At 37.0% G+C, this 22,619-nt stretch overlaps 1 protein-coding gene across 7 annotated transcripts in view; it reads left to right on the plus strand.

Annotated features, from left to right (window-relative positions):
* The window catches only part of DLC1 (DLC1 Rho GTPase activating protein), a 563,102-nt gene that overhangs the window by 133,393 nt on the left and 407,090 nt on the right, over window positions 1–22,619 (plus strand). The window contains exons 1-3 of one of the 7 annotated variants that reach the window (XM_040490109.1): window positions 1,642–1,733; window positions 4,987–5,245; window positions 17,204–18,345. In XM_040490109.1, coding sequence (XP_040346043.1) covers window positions 17,329–18,345 — 1,017 coding nt within the window. In that variant the 5' untranslated portion in view covers window positions 1,642–1,733; window positions 4,987–5,245; window positions 17,204–17,328. Of the gene's footprint in view, window positions 1–1,629; window positions 1,734–1,974; window positions 2,484–4,986; window positions 5,246–17,203; window positions 18,346–22,619 lie in introns of those variants that run through there. The other 6 variants (XM_040490120.1, XM_040490113.1, XM_040490108.1 and 3 more) reach the window with 6 other exon arrangements.

Consider the following 22,619-nt stretch of genomic DNA (forward strand, 5'->3'; position numbering starts at 1 on the left):
GCTCAGGTCATGATCTCGGGATTTGTGAGTTCGAGCCCCGTATCAGGCTCTGTGCTGACAGTGTGGAGCCCGCTTCAGATTCTATGTCTCCCTCTCTCTCTCTCTCTGTCCTTCCCCCGCTAGTGCTGTGTGTGTGTGTGTGTGTGTGTGTGTGTGTGTGTGTGTGTGTGTCTGTCGCTCAAAAATAAATAAACTTAAAAAAAATAAGAGCACACAAAAAGATTGGTAACAGTAAATGGGCATAGTTTCAGTGGAAGTATTTTCAATATGAATATAGTAAGTCTTCAAAGGATTTATGAAATTATGGACTTCCTTCTTGCCATGTAGTTGAAGGTTACATTAAAGGAATCTAAATGCTCATTTTTTAAATCACTCATGTTTTTCTATAAACTTCTAACACTTGCTTTTCTGCCCACATGTTTTTACTTGAATGCTTCTCATCTTTAAATTCATATGCAGTCTTTTTGTCTTGCTATTTCATATTTCTCTAATAGTCCATGATTTGCATTACTTCTGAGAGATTTTAGTTATCTATCCAGTAAGAAAAGAAATCGTAGCTATCTCATCATACTTCTTCAGGTTATCAGCTACCCACTATCTCTGGGGATACTAAAAAGATGGTCGTTGTGATATCTAGTTATCTGTCAGTCTTTATAAAAGTTAGAGCCAACTGAAACAGAAGCCAGCAATGAAAACTACTTACAATGTCAGAGACGTACAGGGTGACTCTTAAGGCTAAAAAGTTTAATGTTTCTTGTACCTTTCTATATGTTATTCATTTATCATATTGAAATTGGATTTGTTTGCATAATTCCCATTACGGGAAATCTCTAGAAATTTGTAAGCTGCACGTAGACCCAATTTAGTGATTGATGTAATCACTAGTCACAGAAAAAAAAAAAAATGCTTAGGTCATAAATAACAAGAGAATCCACTTATTGTAAATAAAGTAGAAGGGAGACATTACAGAGCAATTTCAACCAAGCAAGATAATTAAACTCAGAGATACTGTTTCCTGTTTCTCTGGTATAAACAACAAAGCGGCTCCACTGGCCTCTGCACAACCTGGATGTCCTAAGGCCACATCCCTCTCCTTTCCTTCCACTTTCCCTAAAGAGAATTCTGGGTCATAAAGGAATGAGAATTGGTATAACTTCTTTCCTGAAAGGACTTGAGCTTCCTCTGCGTTGATATTTGTGTCATCTTATTATAAGACGAGCTAACATCTATTATTAATTGATGCACTAATTAAAGCCATATTTGCAGTTTCCATTAGCTTATTCCCTAAATTCTCCAGAGTTGGCTGTCTGGTTTTAATCAAAACCAAATGGTAGTCCAAGTTCCCAGCCTGAAGCGGCTAGGAGGAAGTCATTCAGTGGAGGCACAAGAAAGCAGAAAAGATAAACAGATGATAGTTCACAAAATTTGTGTCGGACAAAGGGTGCAGATACCGTGAGCTGCTCTGGAGATGTGATTCAGGGACTCTGTCATGCTGGATGGAAGAACTTGCAAGTACTTAATGTCAGCAAGACTGTAATGGGATCAAGATGGAGTCTGTCTCCTGCTCTCCCAGCCCTGCGCTTGTGTAACTGGAGGATTCTGACTGGAGGTAAAGCTGCATGTGCCATGAAAGAAACTACTTTAATTCTGTGAAGGATTCCTGGGATTGGAGAGGTTTGAAGGCAACGTTCTATCTCCTGGCTTCTCGGGATTATCCTCACAGATCTTGTCAGGTACAGTATGCAGGGCTGTAGCATTTTAACTTGTAAGTAGGGTTAAAAAAAAAAAAAAAGAAAAGAAAAAAGTTTTGCATTTAGGGGATTACCGTTTTTAAAACACCTAAATTCATCTTGCTCTCCTAAGAGATCATTTGAGAGGAGAACGGCAAAGGTATTTGGATTAAGTTGTGCACATGCATTTAATATAGTGGAAATGCTGTAGAGAAAGGAAAAAACTGTTTTCTTTCCTTTTTTTTTTTTTTTTTTTATTCATCAGCAGTGTGGGATAGAGAAAGCTCTACGACTTTATGACTCTCCAGCTAATCACCTCAAGAGCTTTGACAAACTCACTTCAGTTCTGTGTAAAATCAGAACTCCTAAAACGCCCAGGCGGGCTGTGCTCGGCCCCCCTCCCTCTGCTTCGTGCACTCTTTCTCACATGCACTGCTCAGAGGCAGGAAATGCTTCCCAGGCAATCTGGGCCTGCTTGTGGAGGCCCCTTTCGCAAAACATCAGTCTGAATTTAGTGGACAGAAGTCACTAGGAACGCCTTGACAGACTCCTGCTTTAACTGAGGCTCCCTCCAGCTGCAGAGGGTGTTTTTGTTAGAATCACACACTGCGTAAAACTGCTTAGAATAGAGCCATGATCTCAACCACGAAAACGTGAACTTATATTTTGGAGGAACTAACGGGGACGGACTTCTTGCCTAGCCTGAGCGTTGAACAATGTCATGCCTGGGCGTTTCAGCTCCTCGTTGTCTAGGTAAGACGCTGTGGACTCTCTGTCTTTGTATGTCGAGGCAATCTTTGAAGAGGCAGAAAGTTTGACAGAAAGGCTAGCATCTTGCACTGCGTGGTGATTTCCTAAGTTGTGGAGCTCAGCTGTGAAGTTAGAAGTGGAAAATGTTTAGTGAGGAGGAACTGTGAGTCAAATTGTTTTAGCACAATGTCAATTCTAAAACAGGCTCCACAGAGATTTTACTCTTTTCCTCCATGAACGAAGAGTTTATTTTAATCCCTTTTTCTCTTAACTTTTTGATGAATAAGACCAGGTTTCCTGTTAGATGGCACAATGCAAAACAAATACATATTCTCACACTTAAGTGTGAGGGGTAAGTGATTTCTTTTTATCTTCCCTTCTTTTGCCAACAGGGAGAGTAGATAGCACCAGACTGACTTTTCTTGATGATGTATCTCCAGAGAATATTCTGTGGCATGTAAACATATTAAGATTAGACTCCTCAGTAGTTCCCCAAACCGGTTTCAACCACAGCTCAAGCTGTTAGTGTACAACTTAAATGTTTCATTAAGAAACAGGTAAACACACGAAACTTCAAAAATTATTTCTATCCTAAATAGTATTTAATCTGACTTTCAAACACTTTAATTGTTAGAGTTGGACTTAGTTTATAAGGACTTTCCTAGATTCACTGCCTAGGTCATATTTGTGTGAATATTTGTGAATAATTAAAATAAATCTGAATGACAATGACATTCGTTATTATCATTTTAAGGCAGCTGGAAATCACTACAGTCATATGAAAAACCAAGCATGTATTCATGTATTCATAATTCATATAATCATAAAATTAGATTTCTGTGGGGCTGTAGTCTCTTTAAGGTATCTTAAATGTTTAAGCCTGTACTATATGAAGTAAGAAATCTAGCAATGACTGAAATAAAATGGACTTGCAATGCATAGCATCCTGTTACATTTATATTTCCGAAGATTGAAAAATGAAAATAATTATTTTAAAGAAACAATGTGGGATGGCATGTGAAGGGAATAAATATTCAGGCGTATCTCCAAATCAATTAAATGACCACCAAACGTAACAAATGAAAGATGAGAGCCATTTGACAGTTGGATCATAAGAAATCAAGTGTTTTAATTCTAAACTTTCACACAGTACAAGGTGACCATTTGTTGCATTAGCTAACTTACTGAATTCTATGCTAGAATGAATTATCTTGGTGAATTTTAACTATTCATTAACAAATTAAGATATGTTATTACCTTTAAGTATTAAAAAAAATCTATTGTTAAGCATGTTAAAAATAAAATGCTGACTTACCTAAATTATGATTTCATGATCGTAATTGAAAAGAATTCATAATTCTTAATAATTCACAATTTGAATTCCTAATCCAAAAGAATTTCAAGGAAGGAAAGATCTCATAAGAGATCACTTCTTGAAGCACTGTCCTGAGGTTTCCACAAGACAGCTGAGGAATGACATTCAAACATGACCTGTCCAAGGTCATACTGCGAGCTAGTGGAAGAGATAACAGAGGAACCCTGCTTCGTAATTCAGATATCTTTACACTACATCACCTTCTCAAGTAATAATAATTATGCAGAGTGAAGTATGAAATATGTCCAGGAGAAGGCTACTTTTAGACAGAATCTTATAGCACCTCTTTAAAAAATAAAAAAGTCCTAAAACTGCCACCCAGGAGGGGGAAAAAATCATGGCTTAAAAAAAAAAAGAATCAAATTCACTAAGTAATGAACTTTTCTCAAATGCAAAAGTTTTTATGCCTTTAACCCTTCAATGGAGTAACTTGGTGACAATTTTGTTATATTTCCTATTTATGCTAAGAAAATCCATATGTTAATAATTATACTAATATTAAACTGATGTTTCTTAAAAGCATAGGGCTAGGAAGGAGTTGTCCGATTCATGTCCTCGTATTCAAATGGTATCATAACAAATCTATCCCAACCAGCAATGATCAGGGCTTTTATTCCCCACATCAGAACCGGTCTAAGGACCTCATGCACCCAGACATTCTTTCTTTTATCTAACCTAAATCTCTATTGCTCTAGCCTATTTCCAGTTTTATGGGTTTTTCCTCTGTGGAAACATGGAAAACCTAAATGGACATATGAAAACATAAGTGTACGTTTGTGGGCCAAATAAAGCCCACTTGCTTTCATCTTGCCTTGTATGGCTTATTTTCAATCCTTTAATTGGTTCATACATCTCCTCTGAGCCTTCTACAAGGTCCTTTAGTTGTAGAATGTAGAATTTCTTACAGTATATAAATAAGTGTCTGAGCAGAGCAGTGTGAAATGAGAGAGTTGGCTACTTAAGCTGTATCATACTTCATATGTGACAGTACATGGTGCCATGCAAGCTGAACGCTGCACTCTCCAAGGCAAGAAACTTTCTTATAAAACTAATATATGTCATTTCGACTACATGCCATTTCTTGGAGGGAATGTATGTCCTGATCCTTTCTTTTCCATTTTTATGAACCAGATCGAATTTCCTGATGTTATTACACTTAAAAGATACGCCATTCAACACTTTTGGTGTCACCATACTGCACATCATTGGAATGAGGAATACATTCAGTAAAGCAGTAGCTTATACAACTGACTGCATGATTAGCAGGGAGCCTAGCAAAAAAGAATGCATCAGTTTATATTTTTCTTAAGGATATTATAATTTAAAAGGCCGATTTTCCTGACCCCATTTAAACCTGCCCACAGCATCCACCTCACTACAAAGACCTTAGGTAAGCTTTAATCTCACCCATAGAGGATTGGGTCTTACTGGCTTTAAACAAGTTTAAATTGGGGACATTTTAAATTAATCTTTTATTTTTCTCTTACGTGTTTCTTCTTGGAAAATGAATGGTGTATTATCTTACAATGAGAATCTTTCTGTAGAAATCATTACAGTACAACAGGTTTCCGAAGAGATGACCTAGTCCTGGATCGGAGAATTTTATTATCAAAATAGAGAAATGTCAATAATTGTACATGAGAATTTAAAGAGGATGAGGAAAAAGTAAAAACCTCTGGATTTGAAGGAGTTGGCATGACTGTTGTACCTTCCTCCCCCATGTGAACAGTAAGCCCCATATGCCTACAACTTTAACCAAACAAGTTTACAAAGAAGTCCAACTCCAGACTGACTTTGGTGTGGTTATAGGAATGCAACTTTTATTTCCATGGTTCCCTTTTGGCATTAAATTGGTAGTCAGTTCATAGAGTTTTGAGAAATAGATGGACTTAGTTTTTAGTTAAATTAAACGGAATAAAGGTAAAGTGTGGACCTTGAGACCACTTTTAAAAAGAGATTGTTGATTTTGATTCAGTAGATTATATAGAGTATATAAGTCAACTTGAATAAATAAGGACTCCTATGCAAAAAAAAAGGGGGGGAGACAATTTAAACAGCATGCATATGATTGTTCTCATTAATTAAGATAGATGGGCAGAAAAAACTGTTGTATTAGTTATATGTGTAAAAAATGTTTTGTATATGAATGAATTAACAAAGTATTTTAGCAATACAATTGAAGGAATTCAAAGGGAAAATAAGTTCTGTAATGGAAATGAGAGAGAAAGGGAGTAGGAAGATGAAAGCAAGTTTAGAAATTCAATTAATGTTTCTTTTTATTCTCAGCAATTAACAAAATACTTAACATATGGTATCCATACCTATTTGTCAATAAATATTTGTGGAATAAATAGGAAGGATCAAGGAAACAAAGGAAAGAAACACCAGTGATAAAGAATGGGAATTGTGGGACTTTTTTTTTAAATTTTCCAGACATCCTGTGATGATAGAATAATTTTTACAGGGGAGGAAAAATAAGAGGTTGTCAAGAATCATCAGAGCCTGAGGCCAAAGGTTAACAACATTCTCATAAGATGACATAACAAATTCACTAGAAACCAGAAGGAAGCTTGAGCATCCAGAAGTAGTTTAAAATGAAAAGTTACATGAAGCCAGTGACAGAGCACTAGTGCATTTTCCTCTATTTAAATGGGGTGGAGAACTGAAAAACTCATGGGCAGAGTCAGAAAACTGGCTCTAATTTGCATCTTTGCCACTTGATGTTCTGCGATTTGTAGCACATCCCGTAACTACTTTGAGTTTCTGCTGTTTATTAGTAAAATGTGGCAGAGAATGAAAACACTTATATCACTGGGTCATGTTGAGCATCACATGAGATTTTATATGGGCAAATTGTTTTGCACACAGTGCAAATCTTTGTTTAAAAGATTTAAATAAATCTTTGTTTAAAAAAGCATAGGTCAACTAGTCAAGAAAGAAAGACTCATGGTGTTTCATGTTTTGGCCAAGTTGCTCATCTATATTGAAATAGCGTGGGAATGCAAGGGATAGTTCCAGCTCCTACTCAGCCATGGATTCTGCAGCTAAGGTCAATCAAAAATTAAGGAGTCGTCATCGTCGTCATCATCATTAGTATCATCATTACGTCCCGTAACATCTAGTGAGTTCTTGCAGTATGCAATGGGTTAAGTGTTCTACATATATCATTAGCTTAGTATTATTATTTTAGCTTAATTTTATTATTTAACCCTCAACAATTTTTCATTATTCCCATTACACAAGTGAGAAAACTGAAGAACACATTTAGGTAACTCAATCACCAAGAAAAAGAAATGGTTCTTTAACCATATTGCCTTCACAAAAAAATGGAGATAATAACTTCTGCCCACCGATAGGCATTTGACCTTGAGCTAGTGACTGAGGCCTGCTAAAATTCCTCCCTATAAAATTAGGGCAATGATAGCAACGACTTCCTAGAGTGTTTGTGCTTATTATTGCCAAGGGACATAGTGTAAGGACAGTACCTGACCCATAGTAAATGCTTAGGAAATGGGAGTCTTTTTTTTACTGTTACTATGATAGTGACCATCAGAAGTTTTCGATGCACCTCCTATTCTGTATCCAAAAAACATTTGATAATAAAAACAAGTTCAACTGTACGTAGGTGACAAAAGAAAATGAGAATTGTACATATTAAATACAGACGGGAAAGTTGACATCAGAGGCAGCAACCCCTGCCAGGATATGACGTAACAGAAGTAGCTAAATTCCCAATGATTTCATGTTCCTGATTTCCATGGAAATCGTACTTATTTGAATGAATGCCATCTCAGTCTCCTGTTGTCACCTAGCAATCTAAGCACCTGTGTCGATGTAGCCATATCTCTTATTTACAGTGAGCGATTACTGTGTCTACCGTTAGAGGGTTCTTAGAAATGATAGCAAAGCTAAAAATAGAAAGTGGCCACTTAAAGCAAAGACACATCTCACCATGCTGATGATAAAGCTTTATAATCCATGTCCCTTGGTGAACAGAAATGCTGTTTTGCCATTCAAAAAAAAAAAAAAAATAGCAGCCAAGCTCTTGATATCAAATTTAATGCTAAGCTATTTCCTATTGCATGAAAAATTGCAGCAGAAACAAGTTCAGAGCAAAGACTCTCTTTTTTGGTTATAAGGGATTCTGTAGAAAAAAAATATCAAAAACAAATGATTAATTATTCATTAATTTTTTTGCAGAGACATCTAAGATATGATATAGTTCTAGATGCTCAAAGAATTCTGCATATGATGGAACACTATCAATGAGAAAACTGTGTACTTTTGAAAAATAGGCAAATCTAAAGAGAATACATGTATCTAGAAAATACTGCATCCATGATGCAATATTATTCCCCATGATGTATTATTTTTTAAATTTTATTTAAATCTAAGTTAGTTGCCATATAATGTAATAATGGTTTCAGATGCAGAATTTAGTGATTCATCACTTACAAATAACACCCAGTGCTCATCCCAAGAAATGCCCTTCCTAATGCCCATCACCCATTTAGCCCATCCCCCCCCACCCACCCAACACCCCTCCAGCAACCCTCAGTTCTCTGTATTTAAGAGTCTCTTACGGTTTGCCTCCCTCTCTGTTTTTATCTTCCTAATTCTGGGATCATTTGGAAACCAGTTATCCTCAAAAAGGTCTTCGTGATATCAGGAAAATATTATGAAGTATTCCACGATTTCCTCAAATCGCCTGTGGGTTACTTAAGAAAACATTAAGAGAATCAGCAGACCTGGCTGACGTGAGCTCTAAGGTGGTAGTAAGTCACACCCTGCCAGTATCTGGGCCCCTCCCTGCAAAAGAAAGAAGGAAGGAAGGAAAGGAAGGAAAGAAATGACTGAGGCTGCATTACATAGCAGGAACCTGAAGGTAAAAATAGGGCACCACAGGAATAATAATTTATAATTTTAGAAATCTGCTTTTTTTTAAATGATGGACTGACTTCTAGTGAATTGACAGAGTTAATTTTCACATTTACTTAACTCCTGGAATCTTTGGCCCCCGAAAGCTAAGAGTAAGAAAAAATTTTCCAAGCTCAGGAAAACTGAGATACACATGAAAAATAGGTCAATATTAAAAGAATATTTTTAAATTGGGTACCTGCTTCTTCAGTTTTCTTCTAAAGCCCAAAACTGATGGAAGCTTGGATGTGTCTTTCGGAAAAAGGAATGTACTACTTATTCCGCTGGCGTGGTTCATTATAGGCGGTTTATTTTATAATATACTATTTTTTATGATATCTAGACAGCCTAAATGCATGGTAGCTATCTCATATATAATATTTTAAGCTTCATGAAGCAATTTACCAATAAAGAGTTTCAATACGAGTTTGTTTTCCACAAACAGCTAAGAGGCATAATGAGTAAATTCCAACATCTGACAAAATATGTGGAAGTAGATGGATAATGATTTTGTGAAGAATTGGGACACAGATTGCTACTCAAGAAAGAAAATCTGCATCCAACCATATGGAGATAAAGCCACACATCATATTATTAAAGATCTCTCTCTCCCACAGTCTATTACTAGCCCTGTCAGATTTGGATCAGACAGAATGAATATTTTAAAGGAAAAGCGTTAATTATCTTTTACTAAAATCTGGCTACCCCAACCCCTGACTAGAGTCATAGAAATGCTTTTTTAAAACGTGGTATCTTTTTTGGCTTTTTGTTCATGCATTTACATGAAGGAATTAAGAAGAGTCATATCTGCCTACGCTTTCTTACTGCTCCTAAGCATCTTGAATATGAGACATCAGTTTGGCAATGAAAAGCGTTCCTCTTCATGTTATCATTGAGTTGGAGAGCAGTAGGAAGATGCCCAAATGTGCACCACTTGGTTTGCTAGATAATTTGTTCCTTGACAGCCTCATCAAGAAAATGAATTTCGTTTTGGCCTGTGCAAATTCTCACTGTAATCAATATTTACTTTGAAATTAATGAGCCTACAAGTGAAAAACTCTACTAAGTTGTGATCATGTCTGTGTTGTTGCTTCTGTTCTAATTGTCTGATTCAGTTTGTAAGTGGTTTGGGGGCATTTACTAGTTGCAAATGTGACTCCCTGAAAGTAGGCTCAGAGACCTGAAGATTTGAAATCGTGATAGGATCTTCAGATTCCCAGGCACTCCATTTCACAGACTTGACCCTTATATTAGCAACAAAGTAGGTCAATGTAGCAATGTTCTTTTCTTGGTTCAGATGCGCTCTTTATCTTTAAAGAGTACATTTTAGAGAGTTGAAACTACTTTTAATTAAAAGGAGAGTATTCCCCTCATTTCTTCTCTTCTTTCCCACAATAGCTGAGAATATGCTATATGGTAGATATCACTCTTATATATGCTTTCAAAAAAGGACTCGGAGGACAACATGACCTACAATTTAACATGGGGTAAGTAATTAATATGAAAGACCCTAAGGGAAACCAGAAGCAACTGTGGACATCTAAAGAAAAAGTAGAAAAATAAAGAGAAAGTGGCAGTAGTATTATGTCTTTAGTTTCTAGTAAATACATAGAATCTGTGTGAAGGTATTTAAAAATGACCCAGAAGTCAATCATGTGTGCATGCATATGTGTGTGTGTGTGTGTGTGTGTGTGTATACATACATTTTAAAATTTTTAAATTTTTATTTATATATGTGTATATATTTATGTCTATATACGTCATTTGTTTCTGAAAGGATAAAATGAGATACCCACATTTAAGGGGTTGAATCAGGAAAGTTGTCATTTTCTAAGTACTATGAATGAGATGTCCAGGAGAAGTTGCAAAATAGTGTAATGAATTCCTCTTTTCACATGCAGTTACTCAGTTCAGGTTATGTACAGCTTATTTTCTATATCTTAATTTTTAATTTTAAAGATTTGTTAAATGTTTTTTATTTATTTATTTTGAGAGAGAGAGCATGCATGCATGCACAAGTGGGGCAGGGGCAGAGAGAGAGAGAGAGAGAGAGAGAGAGAGAGAGAGAGAATATCCCAAGCAGGCTCCATGCTGTCGGCACAGAGCTGGATGTGGGGCTAGAACTCGTGAACCGTGAGATCATGACCCGACCCAAGATCAAGAGTTGAACACTTAACCAACTGAGCCACCCAGGCGCTTCTTGTTTTCTGTATCTTAAAACTTCTGTTCAGATAACATTTTAGAGAGCTATAGCTAAGAGGACTACCAAGAATATTTGTCCTGAATGGCAGAAGTTCCTAAAAGGGTCAAAGGAGGGAGCGCCTGGGTGGCTCAGTCAGTTAAGCATCCGATTTTGGCTCAGGTCATGATCTCATGGTTTGGGTTCGAGCCCCGCATCAGGCTCTGTGCTGACATCTCAGAGCCTGGAGCCTGCTTTGGATTCTGTGTCTTCCTTTCTCTCTGCCCTCCCCTGTTGCACCCTGTCTGTCTGTCTCTCTCTCTCTAAAAAAAAAAAAAAATTATAAAAAAAGAGTCAAAGGAGGAAGAAGGCCATTAAAAAAATACCACCTAAGAATCTTATAGAAAACTACATGACATTATTGGCCCAAAATAAATACCCAAACTGGCACCTTTATTGTGCTAAAAGAATGAAAAAAGATATATGTGTAATTGTGAGGGGGTAGTATTGTGAGTGGGGAAGGGAATACAGGGAATAGTTTGGCCCTATTGGATGTGTTGTAGAGGAACTGCAATCATATTTACCTATCAACTCAATCTGAAAATCACTGCTCTAGAGGCGCCGAGGTGGCTCAGTTCGTTAAGCGTCTGACTTCAGCTCAGGTCATGATCTCGTGGTTCATGGGTTTGAGCCCCACATTGTGCTCTGAGCTGACATCTCAGAGCCTGGAGCCTGCTTTGGATTTTGTGTCTGCCTCTCTACCCCTCTCCTGCTCCCACTGTATCTGTCTTTCTCTCAAAAATAAACAAATGTTGGGGCACCTGGGTGGCTCAGTTGGTTAAGCGTTCGACTTCTGCTCAGGTCGTGATCTCATGGTTTGTGAGTTCGAGCCCTGCATCAGGCTTTCTGCTGTCAGCAGAGAGCCCACTTAGGATCTTCTGTCCCCCTCTCCCTCTGCCACTCCCCCATTCACGTTCTCTCTCTCTCTCTAAAATATAAACATTTAACAATTTTAAAAAAATCACTGCTCTAGAACATATTAAAATTTAGATTAAATTTAGATTATTATTTAACATGCTTTATGAGATTCAGAAATTTTTCTTTATCTCAAGCAAATAACACATCGAATCATCACAGTTTAATTGTTTTTAGCTGTTTCTCCTATTACCTCCATATTTCTAAACAACATGATTATACTATTTCTTTTCTCCATTTTAGACATTATCTGTTAACTTCCTATTTTGGGAAATAAAGAGTTAGCTCTCTGAGACTATTCTTCCCAGCATCTCTAACCCCATCCCCTACAAAAATGCTATGTTCCAAAAAATAGTTGCTTTCATAATTTTTTATTAAGTCAGTACTTACTACTTGCATTATTTTGGCCACACAAAAAATTCACAGCTAAGCCAAGTAGTGTACTATATTTCTTTTCTTTTAAATCTCTTTTTCCTGGAGGTAATAACTGATTTTTCTAGTTTTCTATGTAATTATTACTAATTCTTCCACCTAAATTGGCTGACTTTATTATAAAACCCTCTCAGTGTGGTCACATACCTCATATAATGTATTATATCCATGTTTTTTCCTTAGAGTCATCTCTTGTAGAGAACTTTGGGATTTATTTGAAATGATTGCTTGCTAGGCCTGCTACATAAATTTCATCCTGAAAATTCCATTCCCTGATCTTTGTGTTGAATTTCTGACTCCCTTGTTGCCGTGTCTTTTCCACTTTATTTATTCTCTTATTTAGGTGGAACTATCCCTACAGTAGCTTCTTGAGAAGAGGGGGGACATATTTTAAGTCTCCTCATATAATTTTATGGTAGAAATAATTTCTCATCAGAATTTTGAAGATATATTTGCCTGTCTTGTTTCCAGTTTTTCTATTAAGAAATCCAACACCACCGAGATTCCCAATACATAATATATAATCTCTTTTCTCTTTCTGATAACATGTATGTGCATTTGCTTAACTCTAAAGCTCTGAAATTTCACAATAATGTTTTCTGCTGTGGTCTATTTTTATTCCTTGTAGTACTGCATACTTTATGAATTCCCTTGTGTCTGAAGACCTGGGTCTGCAAAATTTTCTGAAAACAAATTTGTTACATCTCTCCCCTCAATTTTCTCTGAATGCACCTGAGAAATGTGGTCCCCCTCCAAGATGACAAATGGGTTTTCAAGTTGTTAGTAATTCTCTGGAGTTTATTGTCGCCCCTGCTATCTTTTTGAAGGAGGTGATTCTAGAATAGTGAAACTCTGAACCTCAGCTCCCATTTGATCTGGATGTTGTGGAGGCAGGAAATTTACTACAGAGGGCCTTATTCCTCTAGTTTTCTCCTTTAGAAACACTATCCAACATTTACACCATCCCCATACCACTCACTATTTATAAGGAAGGAAGGAAGGGAAGAAGTAAGGGAGGGAGGAAGAGAAGAGAGGAGGAAGGAAGGGGAAAAGGAGGAAGGGAGGAAAGGAGGGAGGGAGGGAGGAAGGGACAGGAAAGGGAGGGAGGGAGGGAAGAGGGAAGGAAGGAAGGAAGGAAGGAAGGAAGGAAGGAAGGAAGGCAGGCAGGCACACAGGGAGGGAGAAACTGATGACCTTCTGTTTTATGTTAAACTTTACATGGTATCTGTGGCCATGCGTGGACTTATTTTTTTTTTCTTTATGTGAGTTTCTTCCATAAAATTGTTAAGTTCCTTTAGGAAAGGTAGAATATATTATTTAGGTTTATATTCTCAATGTTTAGCGGGGTGTCTGTGGCCCCTGGGCAGTAAATAAACAGGTATTGAAGACTTGTCCAGGTAGCTTTGCTGTCAGCTCCTCAATGCTGCACCCTTGATTTCAGATACAAGTGCCTTATTTGCATCACCTTCTCTCAGGCTATAGAATGAGCAATGGTGATTATCATCAGGTTCTTCTTTTCTAAGGACAATTGCCAGGCCAAAATACATAGTATGTGTTTATTTCAGAAGCAGGTACAAAGGAGAACATGATCATTTGATATCAGATATAGGTCAGTGATTCTCAAACTAGAAGGTCTCCAATTGTTGTTATTGTTTAGTGTAATAATGTTTAATTTCAGGGCACCTGGATGGCTTAGTTGGTTGAGTGTCTGACTCCCAATTTTTGCTCAGGTCATGATCTCAGGGCCATGGGATCGAGCTCCACATCGGGCTCCACGCTGAGTGTGGAGCCTGCTTGGATTTCTCTCTCTCTCTCTCTCTCTCTCTCTTTCTCCCCCTCCCCCCATCTGCCTCCCCAACCTACACGTGCTCTCTCCCTCTCTCTAAAATGATAAAAAAAAATTATATTTAATTTCAATTAACTTTAAAATACTGTATGGCATAAAATGCTTATGTCAAGGAATGGTTAAGTGTTACAAAATTAGCTCAAATAATAAATCTGAAATTGTGTCTAAACACCCTATGCACTAATATCACAAAAAGAAAATTTGGACATTTTACAAACATTTTCCAAAATGGCTACATAATTAGAAGTACATAGAATCTCTTGTAATATTAATGCAATGGTGTTTGAACACATGCATTTAAGAAGTGAAAAATCCCCATGGAAATTCACTTCATAAAATCAACACCCTGCAATGACCTATACTTTTCCAGATCCTTCATCCAAATCCTCAGCTGCTGAGCTCATTCTGAATGGAATTGCACAAAAAAGATTACAAAAAATATTAAATTGAAATTTGCAAAATAACTAGTATTTAGAAATATCATTTTAAGGAAAGCAGCCTGCTGAGGAGGCTGATGGGGAAAATCAGGTCTTTTACAAAGACTTCTCCATCTATAGGATGGGTTCCAGTCAATTCAGATGATTTAGAAAATGAGGTATGCTCAGATGCAATTGATAATAATCCAACACTACTTTTTGTTAATACTCTTCAGCCTTTAGATCGTAGAGGCAGGTTATAGCTATAAATCTTATAAATAGAATTTAAATAGGAAGTGTGAATAAGAAAGTCTGGAGAGAGAAATTTTTTAAAAATCTATCAGACTGTAGGATATGGAATGAGCACTCAAAATGTAGTGATGCTAGTCATAATGATAATTATGAAATTTTATGTCTTAAAAATATATAGACACTGTACATTCACAAGAATGATTTGGAAATGTCCAAAGAACCTAGATTCGCAGGACAGGAGTTAATGTTTTGTGTTCAATCTACCTAATTTACAATCTCTTCTCGCAACTAGATGGCCTCAGAACTTGTTGAACTATCTTCCTTTGACATTATAAAAACACTTACCTATTTGCCAAGGTTAAGTGAAATAAACTAATATTATGATAAGGTCCTAGGGGCAAAATTTTTATGTAATCTGTCCCCCAAGGAGTTAATAAAACTCAATTTCTTTTTAGTAAAAGAAACGAATTCAGAATTTAGTCTCAACTTAAATGTAAATGTGGTTTAGGAATGACACAGTAATACCACTTTGCATTTCTTAAGTTAGCCTGCTCTTTCTACACTGGATAAAAATAAAGAAAAGAAAGCATCTAAAACAGAACCGCCCTATTACAACCCAAATTTGCCCATGAAAGCAGAAATTTTCTGGCCTGCATCTATGCGTTTTTTCCACTTTCCGTAGCCTCCCACACTATAATGACTTATGCATGGAATTCAGGGACTTTATATTTTCTTTTGAGTGCAAAATGAATGCCAACATGGAAAATGTGCATGCTGACCATTTTCAAATGGTCACAGGCCTTTGAGAGAACCAGATAGTATCCAGAAAGATATTTGGTCAGGCTAGGGTACCAAATTCTAGTACATTCCTTAATAAGTCTGCTGGTCTTCACAGGATGGGAATATTTACCTTTCTGGCAAGTGCTTAGTCAGAATAGCTTGAAGTTTTTGGTAGGGACTCAGAATCCTTTTCAATAGACTGAAGTGACCCAAAACCAGCGTAGTAGTTAATCTTGTTTATGGATGAAATCGATAAGCCAATCCATGTTATGTGCTGACAGTTCTTGTGTGGAGGAAAAACTAGAAGTGTCTAATTTTTGAATGGGATTTTTCTTTTATGGTCCAATAATTTGGTTTCATTTTGGGGCAACATTTGGATTAGTCATTTTTGCAAAGTTCAGTTTACATTGGTATAATCTGTTTCCTTGAACTAAGGGGTTTGAATAGTTCAAGGCAAAAAGGAGATGGAAACCTGGAATGTATTTATATTCTACCCTATCTTATGCCTGGTTTTCTGGCTTACTGAAATTTTTATGGCTAAAGTCTAATAGAAGTATACAAACGAAACTCCTTAGAAGCCAAAAAGAAAGAGACCGAAGTTTCTGAAGAATTGTACCCATTGTTTTATCACACTCACATCTTCTTTTTGGTTCTCTGAGTTCCTGCCTGAGGAGTTTAGATTTTATACACACTAAATGTATGTGGAGGGAAGGGGTCCAGGTAGAATCTCATGCCATGGAGACAGTAAAGTTTGTTGGCTATCTAAATTTGGGCCTTAGAACCTGGGCCTAGTGTAAATCCTGGCGTGCTTCCTGGATGTATTACCTTGGGCAAGTTATTTAACGTCTCAACAAAATGAGCTTGCCACCTAGTAGTAGCAGTAATAGCATGACTGTAAATGTATTTGTCCTAAGGCATGGCCAGTGGTTTGTGTTCCATTTTCTTATGAATTATGTGTTAATAGGAGCTAAACCAGATTATTCCATGTTTCTTAGTCTCTCCCTGGAGTAAATACATCCTGGTAGTTTGGCCTCTGTATTAGCTCTTTCACAGACTAGTCCATTACACATGCTGTCTCTGTAGCTCACATTTTGCATGAGCAGCTCCTGGTGGCCATTGCTGCAATTCAAACCGAGCAACAAATAGATTTCTGTAAGAACTTGGGTTCACAAAAGTAAAGCAGGAAAGTATGTAAGCTAGAGTAACAAGTTTCTTCTGGTGATTTCTATTAAGTACTGCAAGGCAAATATGTTCTTAATGGAGTGTCAAACACTCAGGACTTACGTCTTCATTCATTAATAGGTCAGTCGATCCACCTGCCTTTCAAATGCTGTCAACGTTTTTTGACCAGAAATATTACATGTGAAGTTTTCTTCTAATATTAGGCTACTTCTTAAAGAAATAACATCATTAAATCTATTGAAAGAAGCTTTGTAAATTCCCTTACTTAATCTTTCCTAGCACAGATTAAGCGCTCTCTTTTCCAAGACACATTTTGACTCTAGAATGATTATCCTAAACTGTATATAAATTTTTAATTTTTTTTCATAGGTGGCAAAATGATAAAATTCACTCTCTTCTTCAGTCCGCGCATATGACGTAATGTCTCCTCAAGTTCCATCTCCTTCAGCGTCACATGGAACGTATCTCTCAGTCTGTTGTCAAACTACGATGACATGTCTGTAGCTATCAGAAAGAGAAGCTGGGAAGAACATGTGACCCAATGGATGGGGCAGCCTTTTAATTCTGATGATTGTAACCCAGCATGCCATCATGGACTAGTAGCTGACAGCTCCCAGGCAAGTATGGAAAAAGATGCAACTTTAAATGTGGATCGCAAAGAGAAGTGTGTTTCACTGCCAGACTGCTGCCATGGCTCAGAGCTGAGAGACTTTCCTGGGAGGCAAATGGGTCACATTTCAAAGGAGGTGGATGAAAATGACAGCCCCGAAGGTGAAGATCAGTTTCTTTCTCTGGAGGCCAGCACGGAAACACTAGTGCACGTGTCTGATGAGGATACCGATCCCGATCCCTATATTACAGATGATAAACAAATTTTAACTACGCAAGGACATAAGATACCAGACCAACATACTATCAGAGGAGCAGGCTCCTTAGTAAAGACACTGCCCGTCATGGAAGGTAACCAAAGTAACTCCTGGAGAATGGCTGGCGGAGCTGACTTGGCACTGGTAGAAGAAAAGAGGGGGAAAAAACCTGTTGACACTACAAGTAAAAGCCTGGAGCTTTGTAATGATATAAGCTTAAGTGAAGTAAAAGATGCATCCCAAACAAATGCATGTGACTCTTCACATGTGAAAGATATTGTGCCTGAGAAGCAATTGCTTAATTCGGCTGTAATTGCTCAGCAACGAAGAAAACTTGACTTCCCTAAAGATGAACATGAAAGAAACACCTGCGGTGTAGTACAGGATGAGTTCTTGGCTATTCCTCACAAGGGCAGAGGACTGCCATTATTAAAAGCAGATTCTGGAAGCTGCCTTCTGCAACCTCCTTCCTGCCCTGATGGAATGTCAGCTGAAAATGGCCTAGAGAAGAGTGGTTTCTTAGAACATCAAAACAAATGTCTTCCAAAGGTCAACTCAGAAGATGGCATGCAGTGTTTACACTTAAAGGAGACTCTGGCCACCCAGGAACCCACAGATAATCCGGTCAGACTTCGCAAAAGAAAGGTAAGGCACATGAACAGATTATCTGGTTTTTGGAATTTTATAAATATCCTTGTTTCTATCACTTATTATTTTGCTAGGATTAAAGAGATATGTAGATGTTTCTTTTGCCCTATAGTGTAGCTGTATAACTCAAGGATTATCTTCTTGGGGGAAACATCAGAATATGTAAAAATTAGAATATAATAACCTATTCATTTCACTAATAGTATTTATCATAGTTTGTGAACTATGCTCTTTGGAATTGTGTTGAAGACAGAATTGGTTTCACTTTCCTTAGTTGGAATTAAATAGCCACCAGATAGCTCATAGTTCAAGGCCTAGCTGATGAGTGTTCTCTAATTTTTAGAAAGAAAGTAATAATTCTTTATTTAATGTCAGTTATTTGGACTTATTTCTTTTGCCCTTCAAAAAGTATATTTTATCATAATTAAAGTGGTATGAATCACACATTAAAAATGACCCCTTTACATCTCCAAAGACAACAGTATGCCCTACCCCCAAATATGTTTATAAAAATAATACCCTGGCACATTTGCTATCATTAGGTGTATCAACTTTAATTCTGAACCAAAAAGAACCAATAGGTGAAATTACTTTTTATGGTGAGTCTCCTTTAACTACTCCTGTAGATGCCACAATCCCCGTAGAAGTTTCCAAGTGAGAGAAGCAAAGATTGGAGTGGAGTTATTTGAAGCATGGCTTAGCTAGTAGACTCTTGGCCAAAATTTGTCTTATCTTTAGGATTTTCCCCAAATTCTTCCCACAATGTAGTGGTTTACTATCCTGATGTAAATACAAATATAATTTCTTCTATAAATGCAACGTGGTCATTGGCATTGAAAACTCCCTGTGGACTGGACAACATCTTTCCTCCTCTTTTGATATAATATTAATCTATAATGGCACTTCTCGTCATACAAAACCAATGTTCAACTGGACTATGTACAATGAGGAAAGAAAACAGTCTCTAACTCTTTGTGGGGGAAAAAAAGAAAAAAGAAAAAACAAAGTCCGGTTTCCATAAACTGTGGTTTTGCTAACAAACTAGATCAGTAACGTGTCATAAATTAGTTTAAATGAAGTCAAAGACTTGACAGCCAACGATCAGTATGCTCAAACTCTATGACAACAGAGCATTCTGTGTTTCTGGCAAACTCTTCTTTCTTTATACATCGCATTGAAATATTAATGCTGCATAAATTTGTTATGATTGGCATGCTCAGGTCACTTTTCCAGAAATGTCCTATATCCTATCAAATCTGCTGGGAATGCGATAATGACATAAGAAATTATTAATCGACCTATGACATAGCTCCCCTAAAATAAGACAAACCCTGCCCAACTGCTGACAAACATTAAACATTCCAGAAACATACGCTCACCACTTGGACATTTATATCAATAGTAAGAATGCTGGAAAGAATTTTCTCTTGGACATGTCACTATAGCATGGTTACATTAGGAGAGATGTAATTATAACCTATTTACAAGTTCTAACTTAAATATTCTATTTTAAGCATGTCATTATCCTAAAGTGTTATGGCGTCGTCTGGTGGAATATTTGCTTCGACTCTACAATTCCTTCGGGATGCTTTGTAATAAACAGATTAAATGCAAAATTTCAAGTTTGGACTTTACTCTGGAAGAGCATCATTATGGGAGAAACCTCTATAACCAAAGTCTGTAGGAATTTCTGTTCTGTTCGATAGTGAATGAGTATTAAAATGCCTTTGAATTGGCAATTTACCATTTTAGAGCTTTACCAAGGAAAATAGTAAGGCAAACTCATAAACGTGCAGAAACATTTATCATTGTATTTTATGTTACTGACAAAAAAAGAATGTAAATTTCCATCAATAAGGAATGCTTGGGGCGCCTGGGTGGCGCAGTCGGTTAAGCGTCCGACTTCAGCCAGGTCACAATCTCATGGTCCGTGAGTTCGAGCCCCGCGTCAGGCTCTGGGCTGATGGCTCGGAGCCTGGAGCCTGTTTCCGATTCTGTGTCTCCCTCTCTCTCTGCCCCTCCCCCGTTCATGCTCTGTCTCTCTCTGTCCCAAAAATAAATAAACATTGAAAAAAAAATTTTTTTAAAGATAGAGGGAGATCCATGTACACTAACTGAATGATCTCACGATACAGCACATCTGGCAAAAGGCAGGGGCAGACCTGGATGTGTAGCACATACCAACCTTATATGACAAAATGTGTATATTATAGATAAAAATATAAATACAAATAGGAACGGGGGTATAAACCCCCCTATGTGGTTAAGTAAGACTCTGCAAAATCCTGGCTATCTAGGCATAAAATTATTAATAGCAGTTATTTTGAAAGAATGGAATTAAAAGTATAGAAGCAGGGGATTTTCACCTTTTCCCCCATATAATTATTATAAAAGGTGTTAGAAATATGGATGAAATGCATGCAATGAACAGAAGTACAAAAGCAAAATAGTACTAGATATATAAAGTATTTGGAACATGTTCTGCATGGCACAAAATGACCTTTATATAGTTATTATGACTATCATTACTTCTATGAAATAGAAACAAGTATGTATAAAGTTTTTCAAAATGTCAACAAGAATTCTAGTCAACTACTCCATTCATAATACCAGTGCACATCATTTAAAACGATAAGCCTTTTGGGGAGACACACAAGCCACATTTTCATGTCTAAGGTGTTAGGGACCAGATGCGAAAAACAATTTGCTTAATTGTCTGTATCTTTGAAACTATTTGTCAGCCATGGTGACAGCTTTAAGATTAGTGCATGTAAAGGTGAAATAGAATATAAACTAATAAATTTTTAGAGAACTTTAATCAGCTTATTATCTGATGGTCATATGAGTGAGCCAAATCCTTCACTGAATTTATGAGCATAATTTTTTTTGGGGGGGGGTCAGGATATAATCAAGGTTCTAAGACTTGTAAAAAAAATAAAAGTCAAGTAGAGCTTCTAAGAGTAATCCTCAGAATGTACTGAAATGGCATTATACTAGAGATATAATTGTATGTTACATATACATTATCATTTCTTGACATCTATAAATCTTGGCGGGCATTCACTGTTTTGCATGCTGTATTTTTGTTGTTGTTGTTGCTTTCCAATGTTATCTCTGGCCATCCAAGGATGGCTACACATGTATTTATTAAGCATCCCAAGTGGAGAGGGCTACATTTGTAGTGTATATAAATATCAATCTTTTAGGCTAATAATTCTCCTAAATATGATGAAATATATAATTAAAGTGAAGCCGATGAAATCAAAGGAAAACCAAGTAGATTAGGAGCAGACATTATTAGCAAATGAGTCAGAAGGTCATGTGGCATATGACCAGCATTTATAGGGTGTGGGTAAGTCTTTGGGGTAAGGCAGCTGGTTCAGGGAAATTCTCAGAGACAAATTCCACAGAAATCTGGAGGAGGGAGACACTCTAAGAAGTGGTCTCTTTAAACCAAATGAGATGTGAAGATGGAAAATATGTAAGGAAAGGCTTGAGGTTAGACTTTTTTAAAGAACTAGTGTATTTGTTCTTGATGGTGGTTAGCTAATTAAAGAGAGTCCAACATTTAGTCTTCTCTAGAGACTATTTAAATAGTTCCCAAAGTTTTGCATAGCCGTAATAGTTATATAAATGTATGAACATAGTTTTATTTGCTCACACAAAATATAATCCATATTACAAAGTGATATAAACTCCAGAATATAATGCAAAAATGATCTGAACCTTGAGAAGACACCTGATTCCACATTCGAACAAAAATCTCACGTCCGAGCCAGTAAACTAAACTGTATGATTTTTGCTGTAGTTTTGACGGCTGTCATAGAAAACCAGCATAAAAGTGGCTTAAATCTAACATCTTTTTCTCACATACACATAATAATTGGGTATAAACAGTACTGGACCAATATGTAGCCTCTATGTTTTCACAGCCCCAGACCCTTTCCATCTAACTGTTCTACCGCCTTGAGCCCTTATTGAGAGTCAAGTCGGTGGGAAAAGGAGGGAGTGCAGGGGTGGCCACAGTCCCGTGCATGGCAGGACCCAGAAGGTGCACACTTCTTTTTCTCCCACATTTCATGTGCTAGAGTTTAGTTACATGGGCATACCTAGCAATAAGGGCTGAGAAACGGAGTCTGCATTCTGGTAAGCAGGCGTCTGCTAAAAATTCTATTATCAAAGAATAAGGAGAAATTGTATATTATCACCCATACCATTAAATATGTTGAGGAACAACACTCTAACAAATTTATTCCAGTACATCATGGCCT

The sequence above is a fragment of the Herpailurus yagouaroundi genome, unplaced genomic scaffold (genome assembly GCF_014898765.1).
Source record: "Herpailurus yagouaroundi ecotype Mexico unplaced genomic scaffold, PumYag 181, whole genome shotgun sequence".
NCBI lineage: Eukaryota > Metazoa > Chordata > Mammalia > Carnivora > Felidae > Herpailurus > Herpailurus yagouaroundi.